General features: G+C 36.6%; 1 protein-coding gene across 14 annotated transcripts in view; it reads left to right on the plus strand.

Annotated features, from left to right (window-relative positions):
• The window catches only part of CD36 (CD36 molecule), a 76,103-nt gene that overhangs the window by 39,480 nt on the left and 18,342 nt on the right, over positions 1 to 18,281 (plus strand). For 8 of the 14 annotated variants that reach the window (XM_025449274.3, XM_049096668.1, XM_049096666.1 and 5 more), the window contains 3 exons: positions 6,860 to 6,948; positions 7,433 to 7,639; positions 16,247 to 16,407. In XM_025449274.3, the coding sequence (XP_025305059.1) occupies positions 7,520 to 7,639; positions 16,247 to 16,407 (281 nt within the window). In that variant the 5' untranslated portion in view covers positions 6,860 to 6,948; positions 7,433 to 7,519. Of the gene's footprint in view, positions 1 to 2,131; positions 2,386 to 3,382; positions 3,488 to 6,859; positions 6,949 to 7,432; positions 7,640 to 16,246; positions 16,408 to 18,281 lie in introns of all 14 variants that reach the window. The other 6 variants (XM_049096665.1, XM_049096664.1, XM_035701401.2 and 3 more) reach the window with 3 other exon arrangements.

Genomic DNA, 18,281 nt, shown 5'->3' on the forward strand with positions numbered 1-18,281 from the left:
AAGCTGTAACGGTTTTTCAAAGTCATTAGGCTTTATTTAAAAATTAAGTTTGTGGTGTTTTCCAGGTTGCCAGTCTTTCTACATTTTATGTTTAAAAAATATTAAAACCTTGTCCAATGGTCAGTGGCATTTTATGTTTTGATATTTAAAGTCTTACATCTGTCTGTAAACATTTATTTGTAGATATTTAAAATGATTTATAATCCACTTTGATTATTGTAAAACTTTCATGGTACAACTAGGCTGTTTATACCTGAATTTTACTTTAAATTAGGAATAAAAATTCACCATAAGATTAAAATAATGCATTGGTTCTTTTAAGTGACTTGCCACTGTTATGTCAAAATACTTTCCAGTTTGTAGTTAACTACTTCTTACTTGACAGTCACTGATGTGTTTCATTTTCTAACTAAATTGCATTGATTTTGGTGAACCCGACTTTGTCACTATGGTTAAATGCAATGTGTATTTTGGATATGTTCTTGTTAGGCATTTTTCCCCCGCTAATGAACAAAGATACCATAATTGCTACTTGGAATGTAAATTATATTCCAGACAATGATTCTAGATTTAATTAATTAGTGTAAATTATATAAAATGCGGTAGGAGAATAAAATCAAAATTAATATTTTTGGCCATGTAGGAAGCTTATTACAAATATCAGCAGATTATTTCCTTCAATGGTGACACCAAATTTAAATAAAGGATAAATCGTTCTAGGATAAAGTTTTCAGCTTAACTACAGTAAGTTAATTCATACTGGAAATGGTATAAACTCTCTGCACTAAATCTCACACAGTTTCGGGAATTATCAGGAAACGTGGTGAAAGACATTTTAAAAATGTTTGCATGCATTTTTCAGTCTTCTCTATGGTTTTAATATAGTACTACCTTCTGAAACTAAAAGAAACATTGCTTCCAATATTGGTTCAGAAAATAAAATGAAATTTTAAAAGGGTTTTTGTTATGTAGAGTCTAGTGGTCCATTGGATTTTATGAGAGAAAAATATGTAGAAAATTTTTATTTACCAGCATCATTATTATACCAGAACAATGAATCTAATCCACCATCATCAGATAACAGGTTAGCCTGGGAGGAACATCATCCTTACAATTGGAGAGTACTTGCACAGGATGTACTGGAAAGTTTGGAATTTATAGTTGCCTCCCTTATTTTTTATGAAAATGTTTGGCCACGTTTACTCAGACACTTTTGATTCTTGTGGATTTTTTTGTTTCTGAAGGATCAAATCTGTAGCTATCTTTTGATTTAATCGCAAGATGTTTTAGGTCACTGGCCCAAGTTATGGATCAAACTTTTAAGTCGCATCTCCTAAGCTAGCAGCTGCCTTTCCACTTGCATGATATTCTAAGTTCCTATATATATAAAAAAATCATTTCATCAGATTTTATTGTCATTGAAGTGTTTTTTCAAATAATCATTCCTACTTGTGTAAACTATGTACACTTATTGAAGAATTTAGCCAATATGAAATAACATTTTACTGTTTAACTGCACAGTTCAAAATAACATTTCATGATAACATGTTAAAATACCATTTGCTATGATAGGAATTTTTATACATAACCTCATTTACTTTTGTTTGACATTTACAACTTATTTGATTAGTGATATAGCCATTTTAGAGAAAATTTAGCCACAAAGAAATTATCCTATCAAGACCCAAATTAAACCTAAATCATTTGACTTCAAAGTCCAGAATCTGAACCATCACAAACCACATGGCATTTTATTGTTTGTAATACAATTCAAGAGAGGAAAAATATAACATTCCTTCTGAAGTTCAAAGATCAAGAAAAGCTCTAGACAATCCTATTTAAACTGACATGACCCTAAGAGAATCATTTCAAACTTCTAGTAATCCCTGTAATCAAGTACTCCAAAAGATAGGCTTATTTCTAGAAGGATCCTTGGTATGACATATGAAGTCCAATGTACTTATTGTTTTAAAACTGCTGCCAAAACGAGTTTTAAATTGTAATATTTGAAAAGTATAATTAATGATATGTATTATTTCATATTATAGATGTTTATACATTTTTTCCTATTACATATTTTTATGTCCACATAATCTTTTTAAAGGTTTATTTATTTATTTATTTATTTTAGAGGGTCTGGGGAGGGCAGAAGGGGAAGAACAGAGAGAATCCCAAGCAGACTCCCCACTGAGCATAGAACCTGATGTGGGCCTTGATCCCACAACCCTGAGATCATGAGCTGAAACCAAGAGTTGGACACGGAATCGACTGAGCCACCCAAGTGCCCCTACCTCCACATATTCTAATAGGATACAAATGTACATATGAAAAGGATTGTGGTAACTTCAATAAGAAAATATGTTGGAGAACTTCTCATCTAGTTATGTAAGTATTTTCTGCAGAGCTCTACAGTTCTGTGAGGATGACTCAGAGCCCAAGTGAAGTATGACAGGAAGGGGAAAGGGCCACAGTTCTTGCCCCCTTTTGCCAGAATAGCTTTTCTTTTAGCTATGTTTGTATATTGGAATTGCATGTAAAGAATTATATTTCTAAATAGAAGTTTATAAAGTACTGATCTAATCGCCTTCTGTTTCCACGTGATGAAGCATAAACAGATTTAAACTATTGATTTACACCCATTGCAACTAACTTGGATTTGATTCTGCATCATACTCATGTCTCAGAAATCATGGCATGCAAACACATCCAGGCATGGTGTAGGGTAAGAGTGTGAAAAGGAATTTAATTTTAAAAGCTTTCATTGTTCATATCCAATCTGTTGAATTAATCACCCCCCCCTCAAGTCTCCAAAAATGGGTTTTATGGGCAGATACTCTATTTATTAGGTGAGGAAGGCTGTGTATCAAAAGAACTGTGTGTGTGTGTGTGTGTGTGTGTGTGTGTGTGTCTGTGTCTGAAAGCAGAAGTGTGTGGTCTGGTTTTCTATTCTAAGGAAATGTGCAAAGAAGGTTTATGATAGAATAGGAAATCTGAGATACTCACTCATGAGTAAGAAAATGTCATGCAGGTCCTGGCATTCTTTTATAGTACAAATACTCTTGTAATCTGAAGCTTTTTCAAGTTTTGCAATTCACATCCCAAGAAATTTTACCTCTAGGCCATGCCTTCTCTGGGTGGAGTTTCCCAAGGAACACAGCTTTATCCACACATGGGAAGAATTATAGATCCTCTGGGAAGTTTCTCTGATTTTCTGACCTAATTATTGGAGAGGCTTCCTATAGCTCAGTCTCTCAAGTTTCTACCATCAGGCTTCCAACATAGTGAAAAGGTGTAATGCTTGTTAAATTCATTCTGGAAACCCTTAATTGGTTTACCAAGAAAAAAAAAAAGAAAAATTGTATTCTTCTTCCTTCTTTCAAAGATAACCCAAGGGAATAAGATACACTTACAAATTCTACAAAAGGAATAGGATTTGTAATCTGTAAACTGATAGGATACAGCTGATCTCCCTATAGACTCAAGAAAGGTATGTGATATTTTTAAATACACCTTCTTTTCTTTATACAAGTCTCAACCATTAGTTTTCCTTCCTGAACTTGTGATTATTCTTTGCTTTCTAAATTTGTGTACTTCAAGCAAGAAGTAAATTATTGCAGATATCAACGTCTCATCTATTCTAATGATGGAGAAATAATAATAAATAATAAAATATATTCCAAAATTAGCAAGTGAAATCAATTGCTACTTTAATATGTAAGGAACTATGTTATGAAGAAAACCAAGTGTGCTAGACACAAATTTTACATGCCCTAGCTAAATGTGAGAGAAGAATGGGGACAAACTATGCCCCTTTTTTTTCCTGAAGGTAAACATGGGTGGAAAAACTGTTGAATAGAATGCTATAACTTGGACTTTTCTCTTATGTACTCAGTGTGTGTCTAACACAATGTGTTTGCCCTCCTTTGCCTTAGGTGAATAAAACTAATTTTAATTTTATAATAGGAAGCATAAGGTTAAAGTATGAGTGGAATAACAATACCTATTACGGTGTCAAGGCACTAAAGGAAAATAAATGAACCCAAGTAATGTCAAATATCTTGCCTATTATTTGGGGGAAAATGTTGGAAACTTACAACAAAATACCAAGAGCGCATCAGTCAGTTGAAAATTTGAAAAAAAAAAAAAAGTGCACAAACTCAGTCTGTCTTAAAAGTATTGGTATATGTGTGAAGTAATGTTAGATTATTACTTGCAGCTATATCACCCAGACCAGTGTTATCCCAATAACTGTCTAACCATGAGATTTAACAGGATAAATTACTTGACCCTTATGTTTTCTGTTGAACCTAACTCAACAGCAGTGGAATGGATGTACTATCTCACTTCAGTTTTAAATTTACAGCAGACAGAGCCTAGGCAGGATCCAGGCATGCCCATTACTTGACGTCTCTGGGGCTCTGGGTCCTTAGAAGTAATAAAATGAGTTTCCAGGTTTAGTGAGGGAGGCACTGGACAACATATGCTGTCTGCTAGGTCTTCCAGTGGACATTCTTGGGACTCTTTGCCCTTTGCAGAAACTCTTCTCTGTAGTACATGGGCTGCTTGAATAAAAGAGAATAATTCTGGAAAATATCAGATTCATGACTAGGTTATGGCATAGAGTTTGGAGAAGGGCAAATCTGTGCACATATATCTATTTTAGCAACAATAGAATTGTCATTTTTTAAAAATTTATATTTATTTATTTGTGATAGTCACACACACACACAGAGAGAGAGAGAGGCAGAGACATAGGCAGAGGGAGAAGCAGGCTCCATGCACCGGGAGCCCGACGCGGGACTCGATCCTGGGTCTCCAGGATCGTGCCCTGGGCCAAAGGCAGGCGCCAAACCGCTGTGCCACCCAGGGATCCCAGAATTGTCATTTTTTAATCCTTTTATGTCCATCCATCAGAGTTGCAAATGACATTATTAGTGAAGATGTTTAGTGACATTTATACAGAACATAAAATAACTTTCCTAAAGGGATGACTTAATATTTGAGTTGTCCTGTTAAACAGATTCAGGATGTTATATAAAGAAAACTGCAATTTGACTCTGGGGACTTCTTATGCCAATTTTTAAATGGGTTTGCAGAGCCATTGATTTCTATAGAGATTCTCCTAGAGCTTCCTAAAAGTGGAAAGGAGATATCAGGGGGGAGTGGGGAGACCAAGCTGAGAACCAAGATGCCAGGGCGCCCACGACCATTGTCCTCTATAGTTGCTCTGCCCATTTGTCTTCCGTGTTAGAATCTCAAGAACCAGTTCAGCTACTTAAATTAAAAACTGCTGATCTCATCTTGGCATCTGATTTTACACATGAGGAAACTGAAGTATTGAGAGATTAGGTGGTTTGCTCGTAGTCATCTGGCAAGAGTCGCAAATCAGGTTTGGGCTTAATCTCCAGTCTACTAGTCTCAACTACACTAGGTTAGATCTCTGTATTTGGATTGCTACTTTAAGGTACAACTTGCAAATGAGACCTGGAGGATGGTCTTTGAAATAAGCATCCAGTGAGGTGTTACTTAACAAGCTACCCTGACTGTGATTATTTGTTCATAGTATACAGAACACACCAGGATGGGAAGCACGTTACACGATTTCAGAGGGCAAGGAAAGCTTTTCTTCACACTCCACTCCTAAGCAATTACTAAAAAGCCAACTCCAGTCCACGGGGAAAGCTAACTCACTTGCTGAGGCTTATATATTTCCTTTTACATTGGAAAAAACATATGACACTAATCGTATTCAAGCTTCTTAGCCACCAGAACCTCCATGTGAATGAGCTCAGTGCATCATGATTTACAGCAGAAGAATCCAAGGTGTAAGGCATGGGGAAAGGGAGAGCACAAAGATTAGAAAGAGTAAAGGTAAATAAATAAAATTGCCATGGGAAAATTGTGTGACATTTCTGTCTCTCCATTTTGAGGAAAAGTCTAATTTTCCTTATTTTCTTAGCTATGCAAGTAATGTTCCTGAAAAATGAAACAGTTCCTCCAGTGGAAATAAGTGCTAATGACATTGTTAAAGGTGGCACTTCTGTTGCAACTAAGCTGTGGAGGGAAAATCCGAGATCATTACAAAATATAATTTTTGTTATTGAGTTTACGGTGCTGACAAAAATATTTTGTGAATCTTTTTTTGTCTGTAGTCTCCATTCTTTTAGCACTGTGTTTTCCATGGCTTTGGGCAAAGAGGTAGGGAATATTTGTTTATAAGCTACAAAGCACATTTTGACTGTTTATCAATGTCAGATCAGCCCCACTTAAAAGAATATTGTTACAACCAAAGTATGAATGTGTTTCCAAATATGAGAAGGAATAAACTCTTAAATAGAATTACTCACTTCAGAAATCATTTTCTTTCAATCTTTGTGAAATAACCACATAGTATATACAGGCACCAAAAGTTAAGATCCGCCAGGTGAAATACACACTGGCACAATTTAATTGGTTTTAACACAATTGGGGTGAAGCAATTGCCCATGATAAAAAAATAAACAATATTGCAGTTGAATATGTAAAAAAAAAAAAAATCTCTGAAGCTAGTAACAAAGCAATGCCTACCATTAAAATTAGACATCCTCTACATTATATATTTTCTTGATATTCTTCATACCTCTGGTCTGAACAAAAGTTAATTGTTAACCACGAAATTGAAAGTAAGGTATACTTCTTTGAACTATTCAGTTTTCCACATTGTTTATAAAAAAAAAACAATTAGGCAAGAGCTCAGTATTCATGAAAATGAGATTTTCTTTTAGTAGTGATTTTAATTTTGGTGACATCAGAGGCCTTCTGGTATTAATTTCCTGACAATATATTTTCCCAAGTTAACCATGCATTTTTATTTTAACAGCTTACAAATGATTAGAAGAATTGGTTCTTTCTGAGACTCATCAGAACATTTCCTATAAAATCTGACCTTGCTACAGACTCGTGAATAAGGTACAGTAAAGACAACACCATGCTTGCTTGGCATTTGACAGAGAAGACCTCAGTCCGCACGAGAGCTACAGACAGGATGTGTGTGACTGTGTGTGGGGAGAAGCCAGATGAAGGGCGAGGATGCATCTGGGTGTCCCGGGACAGTAGATAAGGGAGAAAGCACAGTAAGCATGTTCTCGGAGATACCATTTCAATACTCATGCAATAGGAGAAAATTTCAAAGACGAGAATTTTGAGGAAATACCCTATATGATAGTATCTTTTGTTTCTTCCACTGGTAGGTAGGTAGGTAGGTAGGTAGGTAGGTAGGTAAAAGCAAGAAAGGGGAGGGACTAACCTGGTGAGTCCATCTCATTAAACAAAAGGAAAAAGCATCTGTGTATTTGGAACTGGCAAAGGGATATTTCAGTTGCGTTTTCTTTGTACTTTGATCTTGTTGTACTGATATTTAAGCTTCTGTTTTATGATCTCTTTCTCATGCTAGACCCAGACCTCTGGAAACCACCTCATCAGACCTGGGAGTCTGAGAGCAGCAGGTGCTGAACCTGAATTTTTTTCCCTGCGTAAGAGAATGGGCTGTGACCGCAACTGTGGGCTCATCGCGGGCGCTGTCATCGGGGCAGTGCTCGCCCTGCTGGGGGGGATTCTGATGCCCGTCGGAGACATGCTGATTGAGAAGACAATCAAGAAGGTACGGGGTTCTAAAGGGTATTTCTTGGCCCTGCGCTGCAGTCTGCCTTCTGTCCCCATTGCACTGTGCACCACTACTATACTTCATGGTGCCTGGCAACTTTGTGTCTTTAACACAAGGGTGATTCTGAACCCTGGTGACTTCACATGACACAGGAATGTTCAGAGGATAACTACATTTAACAAGAATGCACCATTGGCTTAAGAATGATATCCAAATTCTGATAAAAGCTGTTTAGAGGGACGCGGGTCAGTTAGTAGAAATCGTGGCTTTTTGTTATGTCTAAAGGCTATGTTGATAGCTTTTGAATGAGAAATAAGTAAGTGTGTTTTGTGATTAATTATAGAATTATGTATTAATTATGTATAATGTAATAACTATTATGTGTTAATTATAAAATTAGTTGTGCTTTGGTTAACAGAGAAAAGTTTTATATAGATAAGAATACATATATATACACACACACTTAAAATTGATTGTATTTAATAATGAAGCAGGAGTCTTTGGCGAAACTGGTATTAACTTTTTCACTTGGTGAACTGCTGCTTTTTACAATACATGTAATAATGTATGATTGTCTTGTAAACATTTCCTACTTATAAAGCTTTATGCTGATTCTGCAAAAATACTTTCAGAAACGTTATGTAGGACACATGCCAGCATATATGCAATGGGTTGCCTGTAGTCTTAGCAAAAATTAATTTTTGATTCAATACACAGGCTTTGCACAGCAAACTAGGATTCATCTCCCACCCTGGTTCTTTCTAATGAGCTTCACACTCACTGAACTATACTGAGAGAGAGGGAAGACCAGACTAAGAAGCAGATCTGCTGAATTTCTAAACCAGCAGTGGCAAATTCAAATGGCTTCAGGGGTTTGGAGACAGGGTTTAAAAAAAAAAAAAAAAAAAGTGAAGGTTCCAAGAACATTCCAAGAACAAAATAACATAAGAACACGATGATTGTGAACCTTGAGAGTGTGTGTCCTGCCCCAAGGCATGGAAGCTCAGTTTTTTTACTACAATGCTGGCCAAATAAAACATAATCAGGGTGCTGCCCTGGGCTCTCAGCCTGCTTAGATACCAATGGCTCAAATGAGTAAGTGAGCATAGTAGATCATGGAGAACAACAAGAAACAATCCATAAAATGGGCTAGATTGACCAATTTATATGGAAATTTCTGTTAGTGCCAAAGCCTTTACTTCTCTCATCCATTCATCCCTTTTGACCTCTTGCTCTTACTGTGAATATAAATAAGTACCATTTTATTTCACTGAGGCATTGACTTAATTGGCAAATTAATATGAAGTATTCATTTCAAATCCGGTTATTCATGACAAGAGGGTACAATTTTCCGGTATTTTTTTCCTTAGCTACAAATGATAATGGTTTTAAAATTAAATGAAATTGTCTCACTATAGCTGTTGGCTTAGTATAGAAGAGAGGACAGTAGGACATTAGATATAGGTATAGATACAGATATAGATCGGAGTGCTATATTTTCTCAATAATAATATTGGCATTTCTAGCTTTTCTATTGCTAACAGATTCCAAATCTTCAATGCCATGCATTTAACTTTAAAAAATATATTGTAAATAGGAATGTTATCCCCTTCCTTGGAATTCCCCATTTTCTTGCTATTATTTATGATCTAGTTTAATAGAGACAGGCAGATGTGGATGAGGTGAGGGCTTAGGTGAGCATGTGAGATGGAATTCCATCACACGGTCCTCTCCTATTCTGTAAACTATGCTTCTCTTCTAGGATCTTCTGTGGAGAGAGAACAGAATCGGTTTCTATGCTAACACACAGGCTAGAATGTAACGTTTGGGAAAGTCTTCAGAATGGAAAGTCACAATAATCTCCTACTGCACAGCATTTTAAACTATTTTTTTTCTGACACATAACAAATGTCCAACAGCTAAATATTGATCATTTATCTTTTTCTTTTTTCATTCAACAATAGTACAGATAGCCTCTCTATGCAGTGGTGTGTGAGGGGCTAACATCTATTTTAATGTTTAATATTTATGTTCATAATAGTTAATCAAAAGAAAATAAGAGTTTTGAGATGTTAAAAATTTGTTTTTATAGAGTGACAGAGAGTAAAATAATTTTTTTCCTCAACAAGTATAGGATTTAACTGGGGACAAGCATATCATACCAACATATAGGGAACTGTAAGCCTAGTGCATACTATGGGAAAATGCTACTTAGAAAGAGTAATCTCTCAGAATATTCAATAACTTCAGAAAGGTGAAACTGCTGATTTTGAGCAAGTATAGGATTTTGAAAGTCCAAAGAGGACTGCAATGAAGGCATCTGAGGTCTCATTAATATTATGGAAAAAGATGTGAAAATGCAACTAACTACTGGGAGGCAGAAGGAAGAATATAGAAAATGTGCCCTAATATGGGATCAACAAAAGAGATTAGAAAAACAGCATGGAGTAAAATTTAGGAAGCTTCAAACATCAAGAAGAATATTTAATTGACTATGTGACAGGCAATGGTATTTGGGGAATGTCTCCTGGTAAATGTAAGAGATAACAAAGCCTGTGTCTAGGGGTTGATATCACATGGCTAGCCTTTGTTCAGTGCTGTGAAGAGCTTCATGTATACCAGTTCATTTAATCTTTGTGGATATCTATGAGAAGGTACTATTTATTATTTTACTCATTTTAATCATAAAACCTTAAATCGACTTGCCAACTTGTGTGGCCAAAAGGAGGAGTCAGTTCCCGAAACTAGGAAGTAGGAAGGCAAAAACTAGAGGACACACAGTACTGTGCACTATGATCCTACAATAGAAAGGACTGGAGAGCAAGAAAGCCAAAAACAGGAGAATGAAGAAAAACTACGTAGGACATGGCCACTTTCTCTTTCTCAAGGAGAACTTGAGACTCCCTTTTAGGAAGATCTCTGCTCAGTCTGCACATTATATCACAAAGGTGCCCCAGATAGCATGGTGGAGTACACAGAAAAAAAAATAGGTGATGGAGTGCAGTGGAAGTTTGGATATGGAACAAAATTAGGAGAGAGGGTAAAAATACTTCAAGATGTCCAGCTGAGTTATCAGGAGAGATGTATACCTTAGGAGAAAAAAAGATAGAGGTTTTATGAGTGCTGTGATGTGAACATGTATGTATTCAAAGGTCAGAACTCAGATTGATCATTGCTATAGAGATTATAGATAAAACCAAACAGTCAATTTGCTTTCTAGAGAGCTTGAATGTAGAGACAAAAAAGCAGAGAGATTACTACAGGTTCTATGCATAATTCAGAGGAAAGAAAACCAAAAAGCCACAATGATTTTAGGTGAAGAAATAAAAACAAAAGAGTATAATTAATTTGGAAGTTATCAAGAGGCCAGCGCTCAAGGAAAGAAAATAAAATGCTCTCAGGCAGATGAAAATTCAGGAAATAATGGTTAGAACATGGTCCCTAAGGTTCTTGAAAATAGAAATTCAGTAGGAGAGGGCAATAAACTTAGTAGAGTAGGACACAACAAAGAAATGGAGTACTTTCTCTTCTTGTTTTTGAAATAAGGGATATCTGTGCAATCTTTTACAGGACAAGGGGTATACTATGGATCTAGACCTAGAAGGCAGGAGGAGGCACAAAACTGAGCTTTAAGGAAGAATGGGTTCGAAAAAACTATGACATGATAGTTTATATTGTACGCCTACCACATATCCATTAATCATCAGAATCCCTTCAATGGGGGTGCCTGGGTGGCTCAGTGGTTGACCACCTGCCTTTGGCTCAGGTCATGATCCCTGGGTGCTGGGATCGAGTCCCACATCGGGCTCTCTGCATGGAGCCTGCTTCTCCCTCTGCCTGTGTCTCTGCCTCTCTCTGTGTGTCTCTCAGGAATAAAGAAAATCTTTAAAAAAAAAAAAAAGAAAGAAAGAAAGAAAGAAAGAAAGAAAGAAAGAAAGAAAGAAAGAAAGAAAAAAAGAATCCCTTCAATAGTTAGAATCTCTGATGTATTTAAGACTAAGCCTGATTTTGCTCTCAGATTTCCTTGTCAATTTTAGTCCTATAAAGATGCTGGGACTTTTTCTTTCCTTGTTCTAGGCTGTTTCCTTTTTCTTCAGTTTATAAAACTGTCCTAAAATAAAATTGCAATATGTATCTGTTTGACATAGTGTGGGAGTCAAATCTCTGAATTATGCATAAACCCAAAAGAGCCAAGTGCCTTTTACCCCTCTACTTCAGGAGGACTTAGGTTAAAGCTGTCCTTTTACAAATGTATAAAAATTTTAGTTCTGGTTTTTGTTTACTACTGAAATTCACTGAAGATTACTTTCTTCATTTAATTGACTAACAGCAAATTGGGAAAGTTATTACCTATATACAAGCACAATTTAAAAAAATTAAAGTGCTTATTTGAAAAAGATCAGAAAATCATCCCATACTGTTCTCTCATTTATAAAGTGGAGCTGGAACTCTGTGATATGTTCTGTGATACCGAAATGATAGCACCATGACAGCGAGACTTAAAATGGTCTAAAATGGTCCAGAAATTTTACTTCTTTGATATATATGTGTGTGCATGTATAGGTAAACATATACTCATTTTACTTTATTTCTAAGGGATGTTTTCTAGGACTTCATACCTTTTTATGGATTACAGCTGAAAACTTTCTTACCAGTTCTTTTTAATTTTTTTTAAAATTTTTATTTATTTATGATAGTCACAGAGAGAGAAAGAGAGAGATGCAGAGACATAGGCAGAGGGAGAAGCAGGCTCCATGCACCGGGAGCCCAATGTGGGATTCGATCCCGGGTCTCCAGGATCATGCCCTGGGCCAACGGCAGGCACCAAACTGCTATGCCACCCTTACCAGTTCTTTTGACTATGATTCCTAACAGAGTTCTGTAGAGCCAGCAGGTTTGTGCAATCTTACGTAGATGGACAAAGTCAACAGTATCAGCTGCCACAAATGTAGAAACTACCAGAACACTTTGGAAAAGGTCAAAGTTCTGTCACCATTTACAAAAGATAATTTATTAATTGACATGGTTAATATGACTTGATAAATGTTTAGTGAATTTTGTATAACATTGGTATTTTTAAATAAATCTTAGTTTCCCTATGATATTAAGTATAGAACATCAAGAAGCAAATTAAAGCTTTCTTATCTTTCCTCCTGAAAGACTAATGTTAAATTATAGCATCACTCAATTATATCATCATTTCCTTCCCCTATTCTTGAAAAGAACAATCCTTTAGTAGCTTGTAAGCCGTGGCTTCAGATAAAATAAATTGAAATACTATTTTTTTTTAAATGGCCAATATTTGACTCGATAGTCCCTATTTTAAATAATATAATACGTATATTACTTTTATAATATAAGCTTATGGTATTTCCAGGTATGAAAAAATAATTTGTAGAGATTGTTTTATATTAATAACATATGAGAATATAAACATGAACATGAAACAGTCCAAAGTAAATTTTAAATTAAGAGAGGTATAAAAATGGATTAAATGCTACATATATAAAAAAAAAAAATGCTACATATATTTGCATTTTAACTGCAGTAATAAAATTACTTAACAGTGTTTCAAGAAACAGCAGGTATGTATATATAATTTTCTTCCATCCAATTTATATTAACATAACAACATAATTTAGTATTCATGCCGAATGCACAATCTCCTATATTAAGTTCTCACATAAATTTTTGGAGGCTAATTTCCTGGGTTGCAGAAACATTAAATCTAATCGGTTTCACCAACTCTTATGGTGGGTTTTAACTGATGACCTGAGACTGAAGCCCTTTATTGACTGTCAGCACAACTGCCACTAATAATTCAGTGTCTTCCTGTGCACATGCACTATGCTCACTTGCGCACACGTAGTGCATGCACAAGCCTTTTTGCGAGTGAGGAAATGGCTTATAACTGGTCCTAAACGGAACACATTGTGGTGGTGAGTAAGGGGGGGTGAAGACTATTTTCAGCATGTCTCTGCATTTTAAGGAAGTTTTAATGTCAATTCAGTGAGAATAAATTTTAAAATGATTAAATAGCAAAAAAGAAGTGTCACCGTATCCTACATGAGTTATTGCCACATGACTGGTTGAGACAGGAAATGCTGTGAGTGAAATAATTCAAGCAGTATGGAGAGCTCATGATGTTAGCATTCTCCCTCCAAAGGCCAGGTAGGATTTGCATAAGAATAATAGCTAACTTAGCACACAGCTTGGTGATGTGCTAACACTGGGCTAAGTCCTCGCATTTATCAATCTCTATAAGAGGAGGATAAATATTCAATTATATGAAATGCATACATCTCAGAGGTAGGGAAGTTTTCTGTCCTGTCAAATACCTTCCATCACAGTTCTTTTTCAATTCTATAACCATTTATTGAGTTTCTTTCATTAGGAACTAAAGTAAAATGTGTGGCTTAAGAGTTATAGGATAAAGAATCGATATTGCATTAGTCCTTAAGCTTCTTATGGGGCAAGCGTAGTAGTGTGTTTTCCCCCTCATACAGTCTCTTGAAATTGGTACATTATCATAGCTTTTAGCTCCAACGCCCTCATCTAGCATCTGCATGTAACTCTGTTTTAATATTGAGCTTGTTAGTATTGGAAGTAAGACACTTAAGGAGCTAATAGAAAGTTTTTCAAGGGCAAGTCGTAAAAAGTAATGGTCTAACATCATTTTAGCAGCTCCAGTGAACCCAGTGAAAATGCATTGCAACAGCATAGGATTTCATCATAGCATTTCAGCTTGGTGCCCTGTTCTTCTCTAAGGAATTTCCTTAGTCTCTGCATTAAGCAATAAGTAACGTATCCTGAAGATATGAAATTTAATTTGACTTCTACCAACTAAGTCCAGAGTTGACAGAAGGAAAAAAAAAAAAAAAGATATTTTTAGCAGAGTGTAAAAGAAGACCAGTCCAAGAGTCAGAGACTAGGATTTTCATGGTGGTTCTGCTCTGGCTAGATGGCCCGGGCGCCAGCCACAGAGCTCCTCAGAGCCTCCGTGTGCTCTCCTAGAAGACAAGGTGATGTTCAGTGTCCCTTCAGATTCATCATTCCATGAATTGATGCTTCCTGGTGAGGGAAACAAAGAGGTCAGATTGTTCCTGTATTCATGGGTCTGTGTGGGCTCATTTCCTGTGAAATACTTTTCTTCCTTTTCCTCAAGCACAAAGATCAAGGTTTCCATTCTGGGCATTCTTCCCAAGGTACCTAGTTGGAAATGCTGCCTTACTACCAAATCACCTTGGTTGGCTCTAGTTAGGATAGCTTTACAGACCCTCAGCTCAGGGAGTGGGAGCCATGGACAGCGACTTGGAGAGCTTCTAGAACTCCCTCATTTAATAGATGGTGAAATTGAGCCTGAGTGGGTTGGTGACTTTCCACTCTGTCCCACAGCATCTAAAACAAGGGAACAGATTTCTAATATAGCATTTTGTGGTTCTGTCATTGGCACTTTTTCCACTTGTTTATCTTCACTACATGGGGTGTCGAGGATTTGTAATGAATTCCACAAAATAATAGGACAACTTCCTTATTTCATCCTTTTATTTTAAAAGTAGGAACTTAATAATGTTGACTGTTGTAGCTTTTGAAAACATGTCCTATTCAGTTGCCACAAATATATTGAGTTAGGGATTGAGAAGGATTTTGAGAGAGAGAGAAGGTGCACAAGCAGGCAGGAGGGGAGGCAGGGAGAAGCAGAAGAGGAGGGAGAGAGAGAATCTTAAGCAGGCTCACACCCAGCATGGAGCCTCACATGGGGCTTAATTTGACAACCCAAGATCATGACCTGAGCCAAAATCAAGAGTTGTATGCTTAACCAATCGAGCTGCCCAAGTGTCCCAGGATTGAAGATTTGGGAGAGAAGTCAAATTTGTTCTTTTCATCCAGAAGCTTTTTTTTTTTTTTTTTAATTTAATAAATGTTAAGTGATCATCCTCTGCAAGTGTCCAACTTTTGAAGAAAAGTTAAAGCTTTCAATATCACCACATTTTTCTCTCAGCTTTTCTGTTTTGTCTCATCAGTCTCACTAAGGGCAGAAGAGAAATTAATGTTCAAGCTGATAGGAACTATTTGGAACGGGTTTAATAAAATTTGCTTAATAAATTGTGTTAAAACTGTTGCAATATTACCAGAGGGGCACCCTGAAGCTTGCCAATGGTTGGCCTTTTTTTTTTTTTTAATTTTTATTTATTTATGATAGTTACACAGAGAGAGAGAGAGAGAGGCAGAGGGAGAAGCAGGCTCCATGCACCGGGAGCCCGACGTGGGATTCGATCCCGGGTCTCCAGGATCACGCCCTGGGCCAAAGGCAGGCGCTAAACTGCTGCGCCACCCAGGGATCCCAATGGTTGGCCTTAAATCAGCTGCCATGTCGGCAGTATCACACACTGACTCCCTTTTTAAAAGGGTGACTGAAAGAGGTTTGCCCTGATAATTTATTAAAAACATCTCTGTTGCAACTGTATGGCAAGTTTACCAAGGTTCTCAGGAACAGGGTCCTTGAGCTTGGTCCTTTCAAAAGCTAACCGAAAGTGAGGAACTCCCAGATGTGCTCCTATCTTACTACACAGAAATAACGCAAACTTGTTTTCTCTTTCATAGGAAGTTGTACTTGAAGAAGGTACAATTGCTTTCAAAAATTGGGTTAAAACAGGCACAGAAGTTTACAGACAGTTTTGGATCTTTGACGTGCAAAATGCACAGGAAGTGGTTGCGAACAGCAGCAAAATTAAGGTTAAACAAAGAGGTCCTTACACATACAGGTGAGTCCACACAGATAAGGGGCATTCTTTCCTTCACCATATGTATTTCTGAAAAGACTTGGAAAATGCCACTGTTTTCAGATGTGCTTATTATTTTTCCCAGTAACATATAATGAAATGTTTTAGTTTCTGTCTATAGTGAATCCTAATCTAAGGATTTAATGATCATAAGAAATATGGATTTTATTAGAAATTTAGCAGCATCAAATAACTGCCCTACATTTAAGAAATCATGGGTGTTTTACACTTGTGACATATATTCTTGACAACTCTCAAGTGTGCATGCTTAAAAGTAAACAATCTATCAGAATTTTAAATAACCAGAGCGTCTTAAAATCCTAAAATTGAATGTATACATTATACCAGTGGTTCTCATAGTGGGGTTCCTTCCCCAGCAGCATCAGCCTCACCTGGGAACTTGGTAGCAATGCAAACTCTCAGATGTCACCCCAGATCAAATGAATCAAATTCTTGAGTCGGAGCCCAACAGTGAATTTTACAGACCCTCTGGGTGATTCCTGTACATATTCAATTTTGAGAACCACAGCATCAAATGGATTTTGTGTAACTGCAGTACCTGCTAAGGATTTCTGTTAAAACTAATTTCCAAGTCAGACAGGTGTTTGTATTGATTCAGTGGTTTCATCCTTATATTTTCTCCAGGACTAAGATTGAAGCTGCTGTAGCCCTATCTGATATTCCCTAATAGTTGAACATGCTTTTGAATAGAATCTTCACATGTTAGAACTAAAGGGAAATGGTTAGCCAGGAACTTTTCATTTTGCAAACTAAAAAAACTGACACCAGGGAAAGTGAAGTGATTCGTCTGTGTTCACACGGACCTAGGAACTGGTGACTCCTAGATTTTCTTATGTATTTTTTTCCTATTTAAACTACAGACTAGGGGTTTCTTCCAACTATTAGGGTACAAAAAGGGGGGGGGACTGAGGTGCAAAAGGCACTAACCATAACCAAAGATGAGGAATACATTTATGATATCCATGTGGGAACACAGTTAAGCCCTGCAGTATCAGCTATTATACAAATAGCTGGCTTTTCCTCCAGGATAATTACTACTAGTTACACAGCATGATCAATTCCTACCACAAAATTTCATATTTATAATGATTTCTTATAATTCATAGTTTTGAAATCGCATCTGTTTTAGAGAGTCTATATAATTTCTTTCCCCTCTAGACGTTAATATGTCTGTAGATTGACAGGTCACACTCAAAATAGAATACACCGACAGCAGTTGGGAGGGTAGTGCCTGGGGCCGTAGCTCATGCTAGAGGCCCTTGGTGACTCGTCTGTCCTACCAGTTGTCCAGTCTCTTGTACCTGTGCCTGTGTCTGTGACTATTCACACTGCTACTGAAGAACACTTGGTTTTCATTGTTGGCGGAAAAAAAGAAAATCTTACCTTGGAAAATGTTTTCATTTTTTCATGGTCTTAGAGTTCTTGTTATTATCAAAAGCCTCTATGAGTATCTTGCTAAAAAAAAAATGTTTATGGCTATGATGTATACCTATGAAAATCTGGAATTCACACATGGACAAATGAGAATCTAAGAAAAATTATCAAACAAAATTATAACCCAGGTGAACTGAACATGCGAGGAAAGTGAATCGTTGTTAGAATTTGAGAACGTCTCTGTTTGTTTGGGGAGAAGGTCACATCTTTTATTTTTAAAGCTATTACTTGAGATATGGAGAAACATCAACATAACACTGAACCCAACCCTCTGCTCTGATAGGTGACAGCTAATATATATTTTCTTTCTAGAGACTTTAGCCTATCCCTCCAAGGGACAGAAGGGTTAGATATATTTGATTTACTTGGAGAGGCAGTGAGAAGAAGGTTGAATTAGAGAA

Source organism: Canis lupus, chromosome 18 (assembly GCF_003254725.2).
Source record: "Canis lupus dingo isolate Sandy chromosome 18, ASM325472v2, whole genome shotgun sequence".
Taxonomy (NCBI): domain Eukaryota; kingdom Metazoa; phylum Chordata; class Mammalia; order Carnivora; family Canidae; genus Canis; species Canis lupus.